Source organism: Danio rerio, chromosome 4, assembly GCF_049306965.1.
Source record: "Danio rerio strain Tuebingen ecotype United States chromosome 4, GRCz12tu, whole genome shotgun sequence".
NCBI lineage: Eukaryota > Metazoa > Chordata > Actinopteri > Cypriniformes > Danionidae > Danio > Danio rerio.
Genome location: NC_133179.1, coordinates 2,415,416 through 2,439,672, shown reverse-complemented (window position 1 = coordinate 2,439,672; position 24,257 = coordinate 2,415,416). Strand labels below are relative to the sequence as shown.

General features: G+C 36.5%; 2 protein-coding genes across 5 annotated transcripts in view; one reads left to right on the top strand and one right to left on the bottom strand.

Moving 5' to 3' along the window:
* Positions 1–24,257, top strand: part of kcnc2 (potassium voltage-gated channel, Shaw-related subfamily, member 2) — a 139,056-nt gene that overhangs the window by 87,425 nt on the left and 27,374 nt on the right. The gene's annotated exons all lie outside the window — the stretch shown is intronic.
* The window catches only part of frs2a (fibroblast growth factor receptor substrate 2a), a 35,586-nt gene continuing 22,391 nt past the window's right edge, over positions 11,063–24,257 (bottom strand). Inside the window, exons 2-8 of one of the 3 annotated variants that reach the window (XM_005164455.6) lie at positions 19,063–19,157; positions 18,596–18,687; positions 17,983–18,169; positions 16,707–16,844; positions 15,043–15,203; positions 13,169–13,306; positions 11,063–12,614 (exon numbers count right to left, since the gene is read on the bottom strand). In XM_005164455.6, the coding sequence (XP_005164512.1) occupies positions 11,847–12,614; positions 13,169–13,306; positions 15,043–15,203; positions 16,707–16,844; positions 17,983–18,169; positions 18,596–18,661 (1,458 nt within the window). In that variant the 5' untranslated portion in view covers positions 18,662–18,687; positions 19,063–19,157 and the 3' untranslated portion in view covers positions 11,063–11,846. Of the gene's footprint in view, positions 12,615–13,168; positions 13,307–15,042; positions 15,204–16,706; positions 16,845–17,982; positions 18,170–18,595; positions 18,688–19,062; positions 19,158–24,257 lie in introns of those variants that run through there. The other 2 variants (XM_017355028.4, NM_001044898.1) reach the window with 2 other exon arrangements.

The following is a 24,257-nucleotide window of genomic DNA, read 5'->3' as shown; positions in this document are numbered from 1 at the left end:
AACAGGAGAAAAGATGAGCAAACGGGGCTTCCTCCATTCAGCACAAGCCCTGTTTACACCGCTCTCTCTCTCTCAGTGCTCTCGCAATATACAGATAAATAAATACATCTGTGCTTTCTCACAGCAAGAAGGTCGCTGCTTTGAGTCCCGGCTGGGCCAGTTGGCATTTCTGCGTGGAGTTTGCATGTTCTCCCGGTGTTAGCGTGGGTTTTCTCTGTGTGCTCCGGCTTCCAAAGCAATGCGCTATAGGGGGATTGATGAACTAAATTGGCCATAGTGTATGTGTGTGTGGAAATGTGAGAGTGTATGGGTGTTTTCCAGTACTAGGTTGCAACCGGAAGGGCATCCGCTGTGTAAAACTTTTGCTGGAATAGTTGCCGGTTGGCGACCCCTGATAAATAAAGGGACTAAGCTGAAGGAAAATAAGTCTATAAGGGATACAGCTGTGGATACTCACATCAGTATAGCATCATTTTTGTGACACTGTGCAATAGTAATTCCTCTTTTTACATTACTCCGAGAGCTGGGGTGGGCGTCACGGTGGCACAATGGGTAGCACGATCACCTCACAGCAAGAAGGTTGCTGGTTCGAGCCTCAGCTCGGCCACCAGTTGGCATTTCTGTGTGGAGTTTGCATGTTCTCCCTGTGTTGGCTTGGGTTTCTACTGGGTGCTCCGGCTTCCCCCACAGTCCAAACACATGCGCTATAGGGGAATTCATTTAACCCAATGGTTGAGTTACAAATATTTAGTGCTTTGTTGGGTCCAGTCTTTTCCAGAACATGTCTGAAAAGTTTCAGCTCAAAACACCATTCAGATTATTTATTATACTCTCTAATAAGCTTTGAGTTATTTATTTAACCCAATGGTTAAATATTGTTATGCTTTGTTGGGTTAATTTTAACCTTTTTTGGTTATTTATTTATAAACTCAACCAGTTGGGTTAAATATTTGGTGCTTTGTTGGGAAATTTTAAATCTTTGTTTGGTTATTTATGTAATAACTAATTAAAAATTTTAGAACTGCCCTTCCAGCTGCAACCCATCAATGGGAAATCTCCATACACACACATACACTACGGACAATTTAGCCTACCCAATTCACCTGTAGCGCATGTGTTTGGACTGTGGCGGAAACCAAAGCACCCAGAGGAAACCCACACGAACGTGGGGAGAACATGCAAACTCCACATAGAAATACCAACTGACCCAGCCGAGGCTTGAACCAGCGACCTTCTTGCTATGAGGCGACAGCACTACCTACTGCGCCACTGCGTTGACTAAATAATATTTAATTATGTTAAAATTGTATTTGTTTAACTCTCACCATACAAAATAGGGCAGAAATTGATGTTATATATAGTTTATAGGCATAATTTATACTTCAAAATTTATTGGGGCCCCCAAATTTCCTTGCTCATTGTTTAAATAAGCCCCTTGTTAGATCTTTGTAGGAATGAAAATGATCATCTGCATTTGATTTAACATCAACACTTAATTATTCCATATTGCAATACAAAACAATCACATAACATCAACACTCTCTGTCATTTTAAGCTATTAACACTGCCCTTGCAGAAGAATGGTTTGACTAGAAATGTACAGTATTTACCATCATGCTGATCACTTTTTTGCCACTCAGCACTGCAGTTCGAACCGCTGTGGTTAAAACTCATTCCTACACCTTAGGTAAACGTTATAATGCAAACACAACATTCCTCACACATTTAATACAGCTGTCCTGTGTCAGTCACATCAGTTGACTGCTGAAATTCTACATTTTTAACCCAGCTGGTTGAGTTATTACATAAATAACCAAACCAAGGCTAAAAATAACCCAACAAAGCACCAAATATTTAACCCAACTGGTTGATTTATAAATAAATAACCAAATAATGGTTAAAAATAACCCAACAGAGCACCAAATATTTAACCAAACTGGTTGATTTATTAATAAATAACCAAATAATGGTTAAAAATAACCCAACAGAGCACCAAATATTTAACCAAACTGGTTGATTTATTAATAAATAACCAAATAATGGTTAAAAATAACCCAACAGTGCACCAAATATTTAACCAAACTGGTTGATTTATTAATAAATAACCAAATTATGGTTAAAAATAGCCCAACAGTGCACCAAATATTTAACCAAACTGGTTGATTTATTAATAAATAACCAAATTATGGTTTAAAATAACCCAACAGAGCACCAAATATTTAACCCAACTGGTTTAGTTATTATTAAATAACACAATAAAGGTTAAAAATAACCCAATGAAGCACCAAATATTTTTAACTCAACCATTGGGTTAAATTAATAACCCAACGTTTTTTAGAGTGCAGCATAGGGAAACACCCACTTATTCACACACACACACACACATACACTACGGCCAGTTTATTTCCCCTATAGTGTGTGTGTTTGGACTGTGGGGGCAGTCGGAGCACCCGGAGGAAACCCACACAGTTGGGTTAAATATTTAGTGCTTTGTTGGGTTATTTTTAGCCTTTGTTTGGTTATTTATGTAATAACTCAACCAGCTGGGTTAAAAATGTAGAATTTCAAATTTTAGAATTGCCCTTCCAGCTGCAACCCATCACTGGGAAACATCCATACACACTCATACACTACAGACCATTTAGCCTACCCAATTCACCTGTACCGCATGTGTTTGGACTGTGAGGGAAACCAAAGCACCCAGAGGAAACCCATGCGAACGCAGGGAGAACATGCAAACTCCACACAGAAATGCCAACTGGGCCAGCCGAGACTCGAACCAGCAACCTTCTTGCTGTGAGATGACAGTGCTAACCACTGAGCCACTAAGTTTGTGTGTGCATGAATTTCTCACAGGGAGAAGTGTGTGTGCGTGTGTGCGTGTGTGTGTGTGTGTGTGCGTGCGTGTGTATTCTGACATCACTGCTGCGCATCGCCACGTTTGATCCACAGGAAATAAGGAGAGGCATGTTGTATCCAAGCAACAGGACGGTTGCCAGGTGACAGACAGCAGGTCCAGAGAGCAGAAGGGTGTGTTCGGTGTTTCAGTGTTTGGCTCTTCCGCTGATCAACTTCAGATCCACATTAACACTATGTAGAGCACTGCACATCACAGGTGACTGTACGTTAAAGCTGCACTGGAGTGCTGAAATGAGCAGCTTTCTTCAATGCATGACGTCATTAATCAGCTAAATCAAAGAGGCAGGGCGGGGCATATTGAGTAGCTCCTCCCCTTTTTGAAATAGCCAATAGCGTTTAGCTATTTCAGAGTGATTAAACTGAAGTGACTCCTGACAGACACCAATAGCAGTAGAGTCTAACCATTTCTCTACTTTATATTATCCCAGTGATGGGTTGCAGCTGGAAAGGCTGCGTAAAGCATGTGCTGGATAAGTTGGCGGTTCATTCTGCTGTGGTGACTCCAGATTAATAAAGGGAGTAAGCCGAAAAGAGAATGATAAATCATTGCACGGCTAATATCCTGTCCTGTATATTAAAGCACGTGTAGTCTGACAGATATGTTTATATGGCGTACAGTAACATGATAAGTGATGGTTAGTAATAATGTTAGCATTAGTTCCCTGCTGAAGCTGAGCTGCAGAATCAAAGCAGACGCTGATCAATAATCGCTCACTGTGAGGAAACACTGATAATGAGCACCTCCCATGATGCTCTGCTCTGCTCTGACAACACACACACACACTCTGTATCGCATCATGTGCTGTTGAGTTTGGCATCATTACTAGTGAAAAACATTCACTTGGACACTTGTTTGACTCTGATTTGCTCGCAGAATTGAATGTTGCTATTTTATGAGCAGATTTATTTATTTATATACTGAGTTTTATTGTTTATTGTGTTGAATTTAATGCTAATACTAATGTTTCTTGCAATAAATGAACTCAGGTTAACTAAAATAGCCTCATATTTAATTGTTCATCTCTGATTCACCTGCAGAATTGAATGTTGCTATTTTACGAGTAGGTCTGTTTATTTATATTGTGGTGTTTAAGACATACTAAGTTGTTTGTTTGCAATAAATAAGCTCAAATGTAACTAAAATAGCATCATTTACAAATTGTTTATCCCTGTTTTGCATGCAGAATTGAATCTTGCTATTTTATTTATTTATTTATATTGCTTATTGTTGCATTTAATGCTAATACTAATGTTTCTTGCAATAAATAAACTCACTTTAACCTGAATAGACTCATATTTAATTGTTTATCTCTGATTTACCTGCAGAATTTATTGTTTTTTTGTAAGCAGATGTATTTATTTATTGTTTGCTGTGGTATTTAATACTAATGTTTCTTTAGTTATCGAACTGCATTAAGGAAATAGCCTCATATTTAATTGTTCATCTCTGTTTTGCTTGCAGAATTGTATGTTGCTCTTTTATGGGCAGTTTGGGTGTTTGAATGCGGGATGTATTAGTTGTGTTGTGCTGCCACCTGGTGGCACAGCTGAACCTGCTCCTTGTTTAGTATCTTTTAGCATTAGTTTTAGTATTTTAATAAATAGTAGACTTGTTTTTTTGTAATTTTTGTGTAAATTTTAATCCAACATAATTTTTAAGCTACACTACAATTCTCTTACTGTCAACATATTCCCTTAGTCGCGTATTATTTAATGGTGGACATTAAATTTTGATTGGAAAATTACAAACATTGAAATAAATTCAAACTTTTAAAATAATCCATGATGATACTAAAATTACACTATTTCCATTGCACAGCATATTTAGTCATATAATAATAATAATAATAATAATAATAATAATAATAATAATAATAATAATAATAATAATAAATTTAGTCATATTATAATAAGAAAATAATTTAGTCATATAATAAATAATAATAATAACAATAATGTTAATAATAATAATTAATTTAGTCATATATTAAAACTAATTAATGTAGTCATATAATCTTAGTAATAATAATAATAATTAATTTAGTCATATTATATTAGTAATAATAATAATTTAGTCATATAATAATAATATTAATTAATTTAGTCATATACCAATAGTAATAATTACTCTAGTCATAAAATAATAATAATTGTAATAATAATTAATTTAGTCGTATAATAAAAATAAATAATTGATAATATAATAATGTTAGTAATAATAATAATAACAATAATAATAATAATAAATTGTCATATAATATTAGTAATAGAAATAATAATTTAGCCATATAATAATAATAATAATAATTATTATTATTATTATTATTATTATTATTAATATAATAAAATGGTTTAGCCATATATTATTATTAGTAGTAATAATAATAATACAAATTATTATTGTCATAAAATATTAGTAATAATAATAATTTTGTCATATAATAATAATAATAATAATAATAATAATTATTATTATTATTATTATTATTATTATTATTATTATTATTATTATGGTAATAATATCAATAACAATAATTATTTAGTCATCGAATAATATTAGCAATAATAATAATAACAGTAATAATAATAATAAAATAATAATAATAGTAGTAATATAGTAATAATAAAAATATTAATAATACTGGAAATGATAATAATAATAATAATAATAATAATAATATTGACAGAGACTCTTTTCATTCATTTTTGTTTATTTTTTTTTTATGTTTTCTTGCCATGCTACAAAAATAAAGTTGGCACCGATGGCAGAGGATGTGATGCTGTACATATCACAAAATACACAATATTATTCTGTCTTATTTGTTTCAAAAATACAAACATTTTACTAAACTGATATCAATAAACCCAATATATCAAATGCACATATCAAAACTAGTTTCGTAACTGTGAAATACTCGCATAGGAATGTAACCACACACACACACACACACACACACTCATTCACACACGCACATGCTCACTTTCCTGAAAGATCCCGAAAAACATTCAGCTCCTCAGATTTGGCAAATGGTCTTGATTTACACATTTATTTGTCTCTAAACCTAACGCTGTTGTAGTTTGTACAAGTGAATCTTTCTGTATCTGCACACGCTCACATAAAGGTAGAAAATATGATGATAATAATGCGATAAACTTTACAATAGACACTTTACATGAAGCGGACAGTCGTAAACAAGTTGCTCTTTTGTTTGTGAATCCTCATCAAGCTGTACAATCACATCTGCAGATTTACATGGTTTACTGTAGTGTTTGATACACACACACACACACACACACACACACACACACACACGTTCTCTCAGATGTTTTCAGGTGAGCAGTCTGGCTTTTTGGTCTCGATTAACCACAATATTTGTATTCCCTTCCAAACTTGGTCAATACTTTATTATTTAATTAATTATTTTGAGTTCCTTTGTTTATCTTTATGGGGCGGCACGGTGGCTCAGTGGTTAGCACTGTCGCCTCACAGCAAGAAGTCTACTGGTTCGAGGCCTGGCTGGATCAGTGTGCATTTCTGTGTGGAGTTTGCATGTTCTCTCCGTGTTGGTGTGGGTTTCCTCTGAGTGCTCCGGTTTCACAACATATGTGCTATAAGGGGAACTGAAGGTAAGTTGGCTGTAGTGTTTGAGTGTGTGTGTGTGAATAAGAGTGTGTTTCCTAGTACTGGGTTGCAACTAGAAGGGCATCCGCTGTGTAAAACATATGCTGGAATAGGTGATTCATTAGGTTGTGGCAACCCCAGATGAACAAAGGGACTAAGCCGAAGGAAAATGAATGAATGAGTGAATGTTTTTATTTTATTTTTTAATAAACATGTTTGAATTTAGGGGCAGTAAGTGGTGAGTTTGTATGATTATGTGCTGTATTTTATTAGGTGTGCAGCCAATAACAATACTTTATTAACAATAGTTGTATCTCCTTTCAAAGTAGGCCAAATATGCTTTGTTAATGTTTTTAAATTATTTTGTAAATAAAAATGTTTAAATTTAGGGAGCAAATAAGTGGTGATTTTATATGCTTATATAAATAAATACTGCTCAAAAATAAATAAATAAAGGGAACACTGAATAAATGAAGGTTATACATTTTTACAGACACTCCCAGCCACGCCCGGATGGCCTGTAGGCAGGCCGTTTACCAGTTAAGAGGTTCAACAACACAATGTAACTCCAAGTGTTTCCTTCATTTTTTTGAGCAGTATATATTACATAGGCAATATTATGTACATTTAATTTTACATTTTAACATTGTTTATTTACTTGTTTACTTGTTTACATTGAGCGAAAAACATGCCCTTATTTAATCTGACTCCAGTATGGACCTATAATTGGACAAATCTCATCAGGAATTAATTTATTATTGATATCTTTATTGATATTTATATTGATATTAATTTATATATATATATATATATATATATATATATATATATATATATATATATATATATATATATATATATATATATATATATATATATCATTATTTGTTTAAATTAAGGCCAAAATAATCCCTGATTTCATCTGCTTTTCAAAATTGCCAGTAAAAAAAATATATACATGAGAAATTATTATTGAATTACTTGTCGATTTTAAAGCGATGTTTATTTTCTTACAATATTGTGAAGCGATGATGTTTAAAACCTTATTCAATTTATTTTATAAATATTTAGCATGTTGGGGCGACATGATGGCGCAGTGGTTAGCACTGTCGCCTCAGATTACTGGTTCGAGTCCCGGTTGGGCCAGTTGGCATTTCTGTGTGGAGTTTGCATGTTCTCCCCGTGTTGCCGAGTGCTTCCTCCGGGTGCTCCGGTTTCCCCAACAATCCGAACACATGCACTATAGGGGAATTGATTAACTCAATTGGCCGTAGTGTGTGTGAATGTGAGAGTGTATGGGTGTTTCCCAGAACTGGGTTGCAGCTGGAAGGGCATCCACTGCGTAAAACATATCCTGGAATAGTTGGCTGTTCATTCTGCTGTGGCGAGCCCTGCTGAATAAGGAACTAAGGTGAAGGAAAATGAATGAAGTTTGCGTGCTTTTAGTTTATGCATGCATGCATGAGATCTGTTTAAGTTTGGAGGGAAACAAATGAGCTCTGATTTGATCTGCTTCTTATCCTGTCCAATGATACGTGTGTGGAATGAATATTGTCCATTATCGACATCGCTGTAAAAAAAGAAAAAAAGTTGAAGCTTTTTGAGTTGACTCAACTTAAATGGAGCCAAGTGCAGTGCTTGGGTTAAAAGATAAGTCAACTCAACAAAGTACATCGCCTTAAGATTTTAAGCTGAGTCAACTTTTTTTTGTAGCCAAGGAAACATAATAATAATCATCAACTGTGGTGAATCTGCAGCTGAGACTGCATTAAAGCACCTGTACACTGTAAAAATCTCCATGAATTGTCAGTTTTCCATATTTTGTTTCATGTTTTTGTTTTGTTATTATTTATTTCTGTTTTTGAATTGCATTATGGGAGCTTGATCTTTCGTCCAACAATTTTTAACCTTGAAAAAGTCTGTAAAAGTGACTTTTATGAACATTTTTAATAGTTTAAAATGATTTATTGTCTGGGATGGTGATGTACAGTTGAAGTCAGAATTATTAGCCCCCCTAAATTATTAGATTGCTTGTTTATTTTTGCCCCAATTTCTGTTTGACGGAGAGCAGATTTTTTCAACACATTTCTAAACATAATAATTTTAATAACTCATTTCTAATAACTGTTTTATTTTATCTTTACCATGATGAATGTAAAATATATTTAACTAGATATATTTCAAGACACTTCTATTCATCTTAAAGTGACATTAAAGGCTTAACTAGGTCAATTAAGTTAACTAGGCAGGTTAGGGGAATTAGGCAAGTTATTGTATAACAGTGGTTTGTTCTAGATTATCAAGAAAAAGCTTAAAGGGGCTTATAATTTTGTCCCTAAAATGTTTCATAAAAAATTCAAAACTGCTTTTATTCTAGCCGAAATACAACAAATAAGACTTTCTCCAGAAGAAAAAATATTATCAGACATACTGTGAAAATTTCCTTGACCAGTTACACATAATTTGGGAAATATTTAAAAAAAGAAAAAGATATTCAAAGGGTGGCGAATAATTCTGACTTCAACTGTATATTACACTATAAACACCTTAACATACATTCTCTATTATTTCCTAAACATTATATTACTTTAAACTATTAAAATGTCAATAGAAGTCACTTTGTTAAACTGCAGAGTTGAATATTCAACATCAAAAGCCGACAGAGCAAAGATCAACATCCCATAATGCAATTCACAACCGTAAATAAACCGAAAACACCTGTGAATCACAGAATGAACAGATATTTTTACAGTGCAGCATCAAACACTTGAGGGATTGTTGAGATCTGAGATGTCTGAGGCTAAAGTGACCACAGTGAAGCGTGTGAATACCGTAGTGAGCATCTGCGATTGCTCTCAAGTGCAAAACGAGTGACTTACATTGACAAAGTAGCACACAACACCTGTGAATAAGTGAAGAGGAGAGTCAAACATCACAGCATTGGTGAATGAGGTCTGGCTGAGCGCTGTAGTGTTTCTACAACTGGACCTGATTGAGACCCGCGTTACTAAACTGAATATATGCACGCTTACAGTTCATCTCATCAAACCGCTCATATTTCACCACAAACCCAAGATTATTTCGGTAACCTGAAAACTGAACTCATTCTTCAATGCATATTACAGTGCTCAGCATAAATGAGTTCACCCTCGCAGAGCTCTCGTTTACATTCAGATTTTCTACCGGATGCTTTTATGTAATTTACATTAGATTAATCAGTACCGAAGACAAAACTAATGCAAATAATCTAACAAAAAACTAACAAAAAATCACAGTGCAAGAATTAGTGCACCTAAATTAATGTTAAGTGGAAATGTAGAGAAATATAAAAAGGTATCAAATTTAGTTGAAATATTTTGTGCAATAACTGTATTTAAATGTATTTTCTCTCTACTCATTAAGTAGAAGCCCAAATCCTTACCTGTTGTTTAAATGCAGAAACAATTCTTGTCTATATTCACTGAGAAAAGGGGTACACCTTTCAAAAGGGGGCTCTCATTTATGCTGGGCACTGTAGGAAGATCTTCTGCTTTGTGAACATTATCAAGCATAAGATCAAAGCTGCAAACTCCAGACCAGAGATAGATATTCTTGCCCAAACTATTAAAGGTAAAGTTATTATTACTATTAAAGTTGATTCAAAATCAGATACCTAAAAAATATGGATTGGAATTTTCCGGAAAACTGTTCTAGAACATTATTGGAATCTGTTATTGGAATTCCGTAAAACTGTTCTAAAACATTCTTAAAAGGCATTCTAAAAACACTCTGATATTGGAATTGGCATTCCGGAAAACTGTTCTAGAACATTGTTGAAATCGGCATTACAGAAAACTTTTATTGGAATCAGCATTCCGGAAAACTGTTCTAGAACATTGCTGGAATCTGCATTTCAGAAAACTCTATTATTGGAATTCTGGAAAACTGTTCTAAAACATTCTTGAAAGGCATTCTGAAACACTCTGATATTGAAATCAGCATTCTGGAAAAATGTTCTAGAATATTATTGGAATCAGCTTCTGGAACACTCTGATATTGGAATTGACATTTCGGAAAACTCAGTTCCATATATTTTTGGCATCTGATTTTGAAGCAACTTTAATATCTATGAAAATACTAGTTTCTGCAGGTTCATAATGATTAATCTTGAAAACATACACTGTTAAAGCATCTGTTCATTAACACTTTCTGTATTTTGTGATTGTGAAATGTTTATGTACTGTTGTGAATTGCATTATGGGATGTTGATCTCTGTTCTGTCAACTTTTGATGTTGAAAATATATATATATATATTCAAACAATTAAAATTTCATCATCAAAAGTCGAAATTTCATCATCAAAATTTCCTCATTTAAAGTTGTTGGAGAAAAAAAATCAAGTCCCAAACTGCAAGTCAAAATCATGAATTAATGAAAAGCATGAACTAACAGAACAAACATGCATCACAAAACACAGAAAGCGTTTCATTTACATGTGTTTTACAGTGTTTAGTGAATAACTTACTCAGATACCAGTGCAAGTTTATGATTAAAACAAGTACAACATTTAATGAATTCAAACAGAAACGTTTGGAAACCTGACTGACAGAGAATTGTTCTTGGTTTAAACATAAACTCACTTAAATCGTTCACTTTAAAACGACTCATTTCAACAATTTTTCAACCCATTTTTCAACAATTAAAGCAAGTCTGGTTATAAACCAAAGGTGAATAACCACATGAGGGGGAGTAAATAAAGAGTAAGTATTTATTTTTGAGTGAACTATCCCTTTAAGACGTTTTTAAGCCCTTAAACTGAAGGAAAAGTTTTAAAACTTCTCTAAGACCTGCAGAAACCCTGAATATCCCAAACCACAAGGTAAATAAGAAATGACGACCCTAAAGGGTTGGTTCACACAAAAATGCAAATTTACTCACTATTTACTCTTCCTCAAGTGATTATACACCTCTGATACCCCTTTTACTTCCAACAAAGTTTCTCTCTTCCGTTGAACACAAAAGAAGATGTTTAGAAAAATGCTGTAAACCTGTAACCATTGACTTAGATAGAAAATTTTTTTAAAATACCTTCATTAGTGTTCAACCTAAACAGGTATAAAGCCTCTTGAGGGAGAGTAAATTAAAAGTAAATGTCATTTTTAGGGTGAACTATCTCTTAAACATGTCACAGCCTTGCTTACTTATCAAATATTTTCCACCTACTCCAGCAGACTAAAACCAAAAGCTCAACTCAATGAGAAATATGAGGGATTTGGCTGAGATAAACTGATGTATAAACTGATTTGTACATTGTTGTCAGTGCGGGTCACATGGGCAGGTCGGTGCTGTTGTGTCGTGTTTTTCTGGACGTCCCATCGTCCCGTGGCTGTGCTTTCTGCAGGCTGGACATGGCAGCAGTGCGTTCAATATCAATAACAGCGTACAGCTCAGTTCTCCGTGTAGGAGTGGCCGGCAGAGGTGTAGTGGGTGTTTTAGGCGTATGAGGCCCGCTAGAATCCGACACTTTGTCCATTTCCACCTCAATGTAGTTCAGCTGGCGGAGCGGGTCGCCCACTCCAAGCCGCCGCAGGTCAAAGTTAAAAACGCTCGGCTGAGAGTTGTGTTTATGTGCACTAAGCGGCACCGTCACATTCTCAGTATTGACGTAATTATGCTGCGGGTCGAGTGAATGAAATCCGTTCAGCGATGGAGATTTGAGTTCATCCTCCTCGGGTTTGCGCATCTCCCAGACAGGCGGCAATGCAGGCAGATTCTCATAGTTTAGTAGCGCTGTCCGCCGCTGGGCTGAATTGTTAGCATTGTGTGCATCTGGCAGCGGGACGGGGGGTCTGATGCGTCTGGCTCCTGTTGAAATGCCGTTATGATGCTCACATGATGTCTCTTTGCGCTCATCGCTGTCGTAGCCGGTGTCACAGTCCGCCATAAGGCCTGCGTTGCCATTTACTGTCTTAACAGGAGGAGTGTATGAAGTGTGTTCAGAATTAGTCGCCTCCTCGCCCGTCTCCTGCTGCTGTCTCTGTCTCTGCACAGGCGTCGGGCCTAAAACAAACTTCACACTCTCAGGCTCCAGCACCTATAAAAGATTAGATTAGATTAGATTAGATTAGATTAGATTAGATTAGATTAGATTAGATTAGATTCGACTTTATTGTCATCACATGTACAAGTACAAAGCAACTAAATGTAGTTTTTAAAATGCAAATATTTTAATTGATCAATATAAATGTTCAACTTTATTGGGTTTATTAGCAACAGAAGACAATCAGAACAGTACAAACCACACCATATTCATAAAAAAAACACACAATACCACAAAGGTAACTGCACACATTAGTAAAGCGCACATAAGTACGATTTTCGGCAACATTAAAATGCTATTCTGTTAAATGTTAATTGTATTTAATAGTAGTTTGTTCTGTAGACAATCGAAAACAAATATTGTTTAAGGGGGCTAATAATATTGACCTTAAAATGGGTTAAAAAATTAAAAACTGCTTTTATTCTAGCCGAAATAAGACTTTCTCCAGAAGAAAAAATATTATAGAAAATACTGTGAAAAATTCCTGAATCTGGCCAACATTATTTGGGAAATAATTGACTTCAGCTGTATATATAATTACTACACACCACACAAGGCTCCTGCTCATTGGGCGACGCTGGCACTGCGCTCTCGTGATTGGACGTCTCAGGCTCCAGAGGGGTGTGGCCTGTGCTGCGACAGCGCCGCTCCTCCTGCAGTCCTGTAGTGTTGACGTATGTGTGTACCTGGACGGACATGACATTCATAATACAGAGAAAAATAGGTTTGTTTACTCCTAAAAATATGATCATGGACCCTTTTCGCGTTCAATGATTTTGAAAAGATTTTAAATGATTAATTCTTGTTTATAAATCATTAAATGGTCTGGCACAAGCTTACTTAAAATCCTGGTAGGTTGCTAAGGTCTTCTAATCAGTTTATTCTTCCTGTACCAATGTCTTGGTGTAAGTAAAGTGGGGATTGAGCTTTTGCTGTTATCACCCCAACACTCTGGAACAAGCTTCCACCCCACGTTAGGCACGCTCCAACTTTATCTGTTCTAAAAAAGCTTCTGAAACGGCATCTTTGTTCCTTAGCATTTGAGCTTTTTTAATGTTTTGGGGTTTGCCTTATGTTTTAATTGTTATGTATGTGATGTAGGACTTATTTTAATTAGCATTGATTGTGTTCAGCACTATGGGCAACGTTGTGTATAAACAAATGTGCTTTATAAATAACTAAACTAAACTAACTAAACTAAGTAATTGTCATAATCTTAAATCCTTGAATTTTTTTTATTTTTTTTTAAATGAATGTACATTTATATGTATTTACAAACAGTTGAAGTCAAAATTATTAGTCCTGCTGTACATTTTATTTCAAATATTCACAAATGATGTTGAACAGATTCAGTAATGTTTTACAGAATTTCCTATAATATTTTTTCTTCTAGAGACAGTCTTATTTGTTTTAATTCGGCTAGAATAAAAGCTGAATTTAAATTTTAAAAGCCATTTTAAGGTCAATATTATTAGCCCCCTTAGCAATATTAGTTTTGTATTGTCTCCAGAACAAACCACTGTTATACAATGACTTGCCTAATTACCCTAACTTTACCCTAATTACCCTAATTAAGCCTTTAAATGTCACTTTAAGCTGAATACTGGTGTCTTAAAGAATATCTAGTCAAATATTATGTGCTGTCATCATGCAGGGTTCATACACATTTTTACTACTAAAGTTCAATGACTTTTCCATGACTTTGAAGTAAATTTTCATGAACTAGTGTTTTATGTAATGTCTATGTATACCAGGAGTCAACAATCTCATTCCTGGAGGTCCGGTGCTCTGCAGGGTTTACCTCCAACTTGCCTCAACACACCTGTTTGTGTGTTTCAAGTAGACCTTAAATAGCTTGTTCAGGTGTGTTTGATTAGGATTGGATCTAAAATCTGCAGGACACCAGACCTCCAAGAACAAGTTTGTTGTTCCCTGGTGTATACATAGTAAATAATAAGAAAAATGAAGCATCTTTAAAGTTAATAGAGCATATCATAAAACATGCAACATTTAGTTTAAACGAATCTTTGTATCTATGTAAAATTTACTTATGTTCACAAAGCACTAATAGTGTGAGAGTGTGTGTTTGACCATGGACGGAAAAGAAGGAAAATGGCATGTCAAAATTCCCTGACTTTTCCAGGTTTTTCATGACCGCATGAATCCTGATCATGGCCAAGATAAAAGAAATCATTGATTAGAAATGAGTTACTAAAACTATTATGTTTAGAAATGTGTTAAAAAAAAAACTTCTTTCCGTTAAACAGAAATTGGGGAAAAAGATATACAGGGGCGCTAATAATACAGACTTCAACTGTACAAACAGGATATAATACATATCATTTTGAATAAACCATAGTAAACTGTAATGTAGATAATAAAACAATGACTAATATTATTAGTCGTGTGTGTGTGTGTGTACCGTTTCGTCGTTGAGCAGCAGTGGATGTGTCGACTCTTCTCCTACTGATGGTAGTCTAGTGCTGCCCACAGAAGGATGGCGACTGGACGGCCGCGAGGAGGCGTCAAACAATGGATAGCGGCTGATCCCATTGGCCACCGTCGGGACAGAGTAACCTGGAGCTGCAGAGAGCAGTGGAGAAGTCAGCAGGAGCTCAGTGTGTGTTTGTGAGGACATGAATAGGGTGTCAAAAATCTGACATTACATTATTTCGTGTTTCTGCTATATCAGTTTCAACAGATGGCTTAAAAAGGTCTATTTTGAAAAATCTTTCATTTGGATTAAGATGATTTTGTAGAGGAATTAATCATGCATAAAATATAATAAACAAATACAAGCATAGATAAATACAGTAGAGCAAAGATAAAAGGGAAATAAACAGTGCTTTAAGGTTTTCTGGAGAGTCTAACAGTACTCAGGTAATCGCGTAACTGAATGTTACTAAAAGCTCTTGTTCTCTCCAGACTGGACTATTACAGCTCTCTATTAGCCGTTCTTCCAGCTAACTCTATCAAATCTCTTCAGCTGCTTCAGAACGCAGCAGCATGAGTGGTCTTTAATGAACCTAAAAGAGCACATGTCACTCCGCTGCTCATCCGTTTGCACTGGCTGCCAGTTGTCGCTCGCATCAAATTCAAAGCTCTGATGTTTGCTTACAAAGCGACTTCTGGCTTTGCTCCTTATCTGCTCTCACTTCTGCAGATTTATGTGCCCTCCAGAAACTTGCGTTCTGTGAATGAACGTCGCCTCGTGGTTCCATCCCAAAGAGGGAAGAAATCACTTTCCCGAACGCTCGCATTCAATCTGCCCAGTTGGTGGAATGAACTCCCTAACTGCATCAGAACGGCAGAGACACTCGCTGTCTTCAAGAAACCACTAAAAACTCAACTATTAAGTCTCCACTTCCCTTCCTAATCTGCAATTGCCTCTCTGGCTCCACCGCTAACTGTACTCAAAAAAAAAAACACTTACATTACTAATGTTTTGCTTCTTACACTTTACACACCTGAAACTTGCCTACAGTGCTTATCCATTGTTGCTCTTATAGTTGTGTAAATTGCTTCCTTGTCCTCATTTGTAAGTCGCTTTGGATAAAAGCGTCTGTTAAATGGCTAAATGTAAATGTAAAACTGCATTGTTTTCATTGTTAGGGTTAATTCAGCTTTATTAAAGTTATAAATGGTCAAATTTATTCAGCCTAAATCCTTTAATTTCTCTTGAAATGGCCTTAAAAAGGTAAGCAGATGATAAATGTCATGCCATTATGGGTAAATTCTGCAGTGACCTCACAAACGGAGGCTCCAGAGGCCTGTACTAGGAAGCCAGTGAAGTTTCACTTTGCACCAATTCTGGATTTTAGGTATCCTGAAGGTAGCTCAGCTCAAGAGCTTCTCCATATAACCATGGTAAAAAAAGTGACAAAGTCAAGCTGCCTTCATGTTACCTAAGACTTAACTGGCTAGCTGTCTAATGCAGCATCTTGGTACAGACCCCAGCTGAACTATAATTCCAGTTCAACATTGCACGTCCTGCAATATGACTCTTGCGGATCCGCTCATTCCAATATCAATGCTGAAAGGATATATTGTGCAGCCCAAACAGGAAGTGTGTGTGTGCGCTCTTACTGGTGGGTGTGTGTGGCGTCGCAGGAAGCTCAGGCTCCAGCACAGGCTCCTCCACCACACTGATGCTGTTGTTGTGCATGATGTCCTGCAGCATGTTGAAGATCTCCTCGGCCCGAGCGCATTTGAACGCAAATATCCCTGAGGAGAAAAAACGCTGAAGTGTGAACTTACATTGGTGTTGAGTTTATTTGTAAAGCACATGTTAATACAACAAACGTTGACCACAGTGCTTGTACACAAACAATTCAAACTAATAAATATAAGTACAATTAAAATGATAATCCCTGTCCTTACCTACAATAAGAGCTTAATTACCTTAAAGTAATAACTAGGGTTGGGAGATGTCGACCAATTTGGCATCGTACAATGGGGGGAAGAAGCGAAGTCTGAAGAGCGAAGGATCCAGGGGTGAGAGAAAGGTGCGCGACTCATTTGAGGACCGGGAGGGAGATGCGCGATTTCCGGGAGATTATCACTCGTCTGCGGGTATTGAGTCCCGCAAATGCATAGAGACCCCCGGAGCTTCCGAGAGACCTGGGATGTCTGAGTTTAACGTTTATCCATACATTATTGAAGAGCGAGGGATCCAGGGGTGAGAAAGGTGCGCGACTCATTTGAGGACTGGGAGGGAGAAACGCGATTTCCGAGAGTTCATCTCTCGTTTGCGGGCATTATGAGTCCCGCGAATGCATAAAGTCTACCGGAGCTTCTGGGAGACTTGGGATGTCTAAATATCACGTTTAACAAGTATAGTGAGACGCGATCCAGCGGTACATCCTTATAAACTCTCTCAAGTGCACTGCTCTCTGCCTGGAGCTCAGAGGAGGGCATGACAGCTTGTGGCTGTGTGTGTGTGTGGCTGTGTCTGTGTAGTCACGTGATAACGGTGGGGCTGTTCAGAAATGCTAGGTAAAACAGTGTGGATGTGGTTCATTTTCGTTCTAAAATGCCATTTTAACACTAAGACGTATGAGTGTAAACAGGGTCTGAGAGTGTATTTTTCGCTAGTGGGTTTGCGAGAGGGGGCAGGGCGATGGATTGCGATGCCTGCTCAGCATCGTGTTGTCTATTGGCCATCAGCGATGGACGATGGCATCTTCTATCGGCCCAACCCTAGTAATAACATTCCATTTTCACGTAATAAGCTGCCCGCACACAACCTAAAATTCACACTTCATATTCACTAGGACAATCCATAACAGACTGTTTCAACAATAAAACGCATTAATTTATAAAGTAGAGACAAGTGTGGTATAGCGTGAGCTGGGAGTCTCACCTTGTCCAGTCTGGCAGCGCCGGCCACTCTCGAAGGAGAAGAGGTTTGAGTCGTACCCATAGCGGCGCAGACAGAGATACGGCCACTTGACGGCGTCTCGTTTGCGCGTGTGCAGAATGAGCTCTTCCTCTGTTAACTCCATCACACCTGAGCCCAGCTCATTACCATCATCATCCACGTTTATCACCTACACACACACACACACAGAGCACTGTCAGCATCTACACACCTTCACTTGAATGTTTTCAATACATCTTTAAACATTTTTTTTAATAACTAATTTCACAGTTTTTCTTACGTCAGTTTTTGTCTTGACTCTAATCCAAATTTCTAAAAATACTTAAATCAAGAAGCATTTTCTAGAGAAGCAAAAGATTTTGTCTCGTTTTAGGGAATAATATGCAAAGATTAAGAGAGTTTCTCCTTAAACCAAGTCCAAGAATGGTTGTCGGATTATAAAGTTGAAGTACAGCATGTATGAGATGTTTATTTTACTACCATATTTGTGTGTGTGTGTGTGTGTGTGTGTGTGTGTGTGTGTGTGTGTGTGTGTGTGTGTGTGTGTGTGTGTGTGTGTGTGTGTGTGTGCGCGTGTGTGTGCGCATGCACTGACCTTGAATTTGTTGTGATGGTTGTCAGGGATGATCTCTTTATCGGGACAGCTACAGCAGCTCCCCATTGCGCCTTTAACACACCACTGGACCCCTGTGACATCAGACCGTTTATTTAGAGGTGTGTGAGTGTGTGTGTTTGTTTGTGTGTGTGTGTATGAATGAGAGAGACAGAGAATGTATGAGTGTGTGTATACGAGTGTGCATGAATGTGTATATGAGTATGTGTGTGAGTATATGAAAATGTGTGTAAGAGTGTGTTTGTATGAGTATGTTTTTGAGTGAGTTTGTGAGTGTATATATTAGTGTGTGTGTGTTCGAGTATGTGTGTGAGTGTTTGTATTCGATTGAGAGTGTGTCTGTGTCTATACGAGTACTTGTGTGTGAGTGAATTTTGTATACGAGTGTGTATATGTATGAGAGTGTGTATATGGTGTTGTGGTCCAGCAGAGAGCGCTGTGGTGCTCACCTACATCCAGCCATCAATGACTCTGCGCTCTGGCAGGCACACACACCCCTCACAGCTCAACATCGCTGCGTGTGTGAGCCACAGACATCAGATTCCTGTGCAGCAAAGCACACAAACAATCATTCACTTATCACGCACAAACACACATATTCATTCAAAAAAATCTTCAGAAATAAATAATTACACATTTACCTACATACATAATAACATACATTTATTCAAACTATTTTAACTGATAATACACACTTCACTACATACTCTTATACTACACTATATACAGTGTTACATGTCATTTATATGTTTATTTATTACCAGAAATGTAGCACAGCAGATTTAAAGCCAGCACTGTACTGGAGTGTGTGGAGTCCCACAGCCGTGCTAAACACCTTCATAATTCATGCACACATTTACATGAACATCTCCAGAAAAATGTCATCACTTTTGTTTTGTTTTTTTAACACTCTCATCATTGTTTTTTTAAAAGGATGTCTTTTTTTGTGTATGCTGTGTGTGTACTTGAGTGTGTTTCAGATCATCAGTCTGTGGTTCAGGGGTCGTGTAGAGGTCATGCACTCAATATTGCATGATGCAAATCTCATCGGTCTTGACTGTATAATTAAACAAGCTCCAGGTTCACATGTGTTTTGAAAGCGTTTCACTTTGGACAACTCTGGCATCTGATTGGCCACTGCGATAATTTATTCGCTACTGTCCGTTGCTGATGCTGACTGACATCTCATTTTTGGCAGTTTTCACAAATCGAGACCAGAATGTATGATTTCTAGATAAGAATGAATCACTAAACATCATATTTTGAAGTAAGTTTTATAGTTTATTAATAGGTTTGTATGCTGACAAGTTAAAGTCTCCAATTAATCCTATTAGAGGGGTTGATTTGCAGTGTAGTGCATTTATTTTCCCTTCATATTGTGCAAATTGTAAGTCCTGAATTCACTCTCTTTGCATCAGCTTAGTCCCTGATTAATCAGGGAGTCGCCACAGCGGAATGAACCACCAACTATTCTGGCACATGTTTTATGTTTTGCACCCGCTTACTGAATAAACAGACTGATATTTACAAAAGTAATTCACACATTTTGTTTGTAAAATATTTAGCATAGGCTAAAGGCAAGCAGACTGTCTCACAATACAGTATGCAGTGCGCTAAATTACACATTACACAACTTAGCAATGCAATACATGTCCACAAGATAACATTTAGTGGCCTAAATTTGCCAATTTGTGCACTGTGTATTATCTCTTTGGCTCCTATAGGCTTACTTTAAAAAGATTTAGTGTTTCTTTATTAAATTGTTTCACTGTATGGGTAGCCTACAGTGTGTTTGTGCCACTGCATATTTTACTTAAAGGGACAGTTCACTTACTGTCAAATTATCCACAATTCAAGGTAATAATATTGAAATTAATGTAGTTTTTGCACAGAAAAGGATCACCCTGCCTTCATTTTTTTAGTTAAATCAAATAAACTTTCTAGTCATCTCTTAAATCAGACAAACTGGCCAATAATATTATGTTAAACCTTGTATAGCTGAAACAATTGTGCTGAAGTCTGATTAACTTGTTAAATTAGGTAAAAGTAGCATAGAAAACATTTGCTGTCATGACTTTTTGTCATATAATTTAATAAAGTGAATTTATTGACATATCGAGATGGCATAGTGGCTCAATGGTTAGAACTGTCGCCTCTCAGCAAGAAAGTTGCTGGTTCAAGTCCCGGCTGGGCCAGTTGGCATTTCTGTGTGGAGTTTGCATGTTCTCTGGGTGCTCCGGTTTCCCCCACAGTCCAAACACATGCACTATAGGGGAACTGATGGATTAAGTTGGCCGTAGTGTGTGTGTGAATGAGTGTTTCCCAGTACTGGGTTGCGGCTAGAGGGGCATCCGATGAATAAAACACATGCTGGAATAATTGGCTGTGGTGACCCCTGATAAATATAATGAACTTAGCTGAAGGAAAATGAATGAATGAATATTGACATGTCAGCTAAAAATCTTCTTGAATGTTCTGCTAAACAAGAAAAGTCATCTACATCTCGGATGGAACAACGTTTAACAGCAAATTACTGCTTTGGAGTTAACTGTGCCTTTAAGATGTGTTCATGCATTCAAAACTTTTAATGCTAAATGAATGGAATCTTAAAATAATGCATATAAACAGAGCAACACTTTGTTCGCACATTAATTAGCACATGATCAATGATTTTTAAGAAGCTCAAATTATTATAAACTAACAAAAAAGGCAACAGATGCTGTTAAATGTGCGGCATGACCTGCAGCTCATCTTATTATGGCCACTCATGAGGATAAAGCTGAATAATTGATGAGCTCCAGTAAAGCTCTGCTCTAGTTTACAGCAGATCGTCCTGCAGGAAACAAAGCGCTCGCTGCTTTACCGTCAGACATTAACATTCATTACACACCAGGGCTGCACAATATATCGTTTCAGCATCGATATCGCAATGTGCACATCCGCAAAAGTCACATCGCAGGATATGCAACATTGAGTCTGGATTACAGTTGACCAGGAGCTACTGATAAGTTTAACCATAATAGAGTGAAAGTTTATCATTTGAGTTGTTAAGGCTTAAAAAGAAATATTTCAATTGATTAAAACATTTGGACACACAAAAAAAAAATTATTTGGTTAATTGTATTAATTGTTTATGTATAAGATTTATGCATAACAAAAAAGGTTTTCGCACTTTTCTGAATTTTTGTCTCGTTTCTAGTCTAAATATCTAAATTTCAAAGCCAAAATAAGGTCGTTTTCATTCCCACATTGGCTGATAATGTTGCTTAAATGCTTAATTCTTACTTATTACTTATCATTAGGTGAAAACAAAACAATATTTTTACTTGATCTAAGAATATTTAGATATTTTGACTGAAAAGGAGACGAAGCAAAATAAGAAATGCATTTTTGCATTGTGATTATTCAATTTCTGCACCTAAATACTGTTAGATTCACCAGAAAACCATCAACTAGAGCTTGTGAAATCATGTCGCAACATCACGTGTATTTTATCGCAATATTTATCACAGAAAAATAAAATATCACCAGTGACTGTGAGCATTTTAGGAGTGAGTAAAACATTTGTACGCAAAAAAAATGTATGTTTTGAGGTATTTAATTATTTATATGATTTATGCAAGAAAAGAAAAAAAGTTTTTCCTACATTTCTAGTCTAAATATCTAAATTTCAAAGCCAAAATAAGATCGTTTTCATTCCAATATTGGCTGATAATGTTGCTTAAACGCTTAATTTTGACTTATTTCATCATTAGGTGAAAACAAAACAATATTGTTACTCAATCTAAGAATTCTTTGATATTTGGACTAGAAACGAGACAGAGCTAAATAAGAAAAGCATTTTTTGCTAGGGATTCTCCGATCAGGATTTTTCAGCCGATACAGAGTATCGATTCCTTGTTATGGGGATCGGCCGATACAGAGTTCTGATTCTGATTCTTCATGCTTTATAATGCATTTTCCCTCTAAGTCTGATACTTAAGTTAAGCTCTCACCTTACCTAAGTGAATAAATGAAGTATGTTGCATATAATCCCTTAAACACACTTCTTTTTAACATTTGGGTGTAAACATATCATGGCCAGAAGCAGCTTTACAGAAAATAACAGCGCAGACATTAAAAAATTGGTACGAAAAATTACAAAGAATGGCTCCGCTTGTGTCACAGCAGCTTAAAACATGGCAAATACAATGGTTGCACTTGCAACAAAGAGACCATCACTCACACGAGTCGCGCCAGTAGACTTTATAAACAGAGATCGCACCGCATCTGAATATATTTTAGCTGTTGGGATGCAACTGAATCGATCGTTCACACCTCCACACATCATTTTCCTCCTTACATGTTGTTGCTGCTGTATGTTATGTATAATATACGAGAGACAACAAACACCTGTAATCGGTTGGCGAGTACCGATTATTAAATATTAAATTATTAAAAGGCCGATACCGATTTTTGGCTGATCGATCAGGTCATCCTTATTTTTTGCATTACGATTATTCAATTTCTGCACCTGAATACTTTTAAATTTACCAGAAAACCATCAAATAAAGCTTGTGAAAATGTAATCATATTGCAATATTTATGGCAGAAAAAAATTATATCACAATATCAGCTTTTTCCACTATCGTGCAGCCAATTTACACACGCTCAGATTATTGCACTACACCACACACTGGACAAACGGCATGCGTCACACACCTCCTGTGAGCACACTGAACTGTAGCTTCATTTGTCTTGTATAATTAATGAGTGAAGTATGTAGGGCGCAGCCTGGTGGAGGCGGTTTTGGGCCTGAATGAGTCCCACCTGCCTAGGTATGTGAGGTCACATGACCACAGCAATCATACAACTCACATTCCAGCAGTCTAACAGCCGTCAACCAGAACAACTAAAGCAAACACACAACAATACAATCAACACACAACAATACAATCTAAACATGTTTAACAATGTGTGTGTGCTTTCTCAAAGTGAATATTTTCATCTTAAAAATCTTACACTAATAATGCAGTTTATAATATGTAATCTACAATAGAAAGAATAACAGTATGTGTACAGATAGATGTTATTATTGTTTCAATTAAGTGATGCAATAGAGCCTGGGTGGATTTTTATATTATATTTAAATAAGTTACACTTAAATAAAAATCATGCAATCATTTTTAAGGTTACTGTTAACTTGCTTAATTATCCTAACTTGATTAGAAAACCTGATAACCTAACACACAACAATACAATGTACACAACGTGTAAAAAACGTATCTTAAAAATCTTAAAATTGAACTAATAATACATCTAAAAATAAAATATATAAGGCAGGAATGGTGGCTCAGTGGTGAGCACTGTCGCCTCATAGCAAGAAGGTCCCTGGTTCGAGTCCCTGCTGGGCCAGTATGCATTTCTGTGTGGAGTTTGCATGTTCTCCCCGTGTTGGTGTGGGTTTCCTCCGGGTGCTATGGATTCCCCCACAGTCCAAACACTTGCGCTATAGGGGAATTGGTTAAACTAAATTGGCCGTAGTGTATGAGTGTGTGTGTATGGGTGTTTCCCAGTACTGGGTTGCATCTGGAAGGGCATCTGCTGAGTAAAACATGCTGGAATAGTTAGGAATAATCATTCTACTGTGGTGACCCCTGATAAA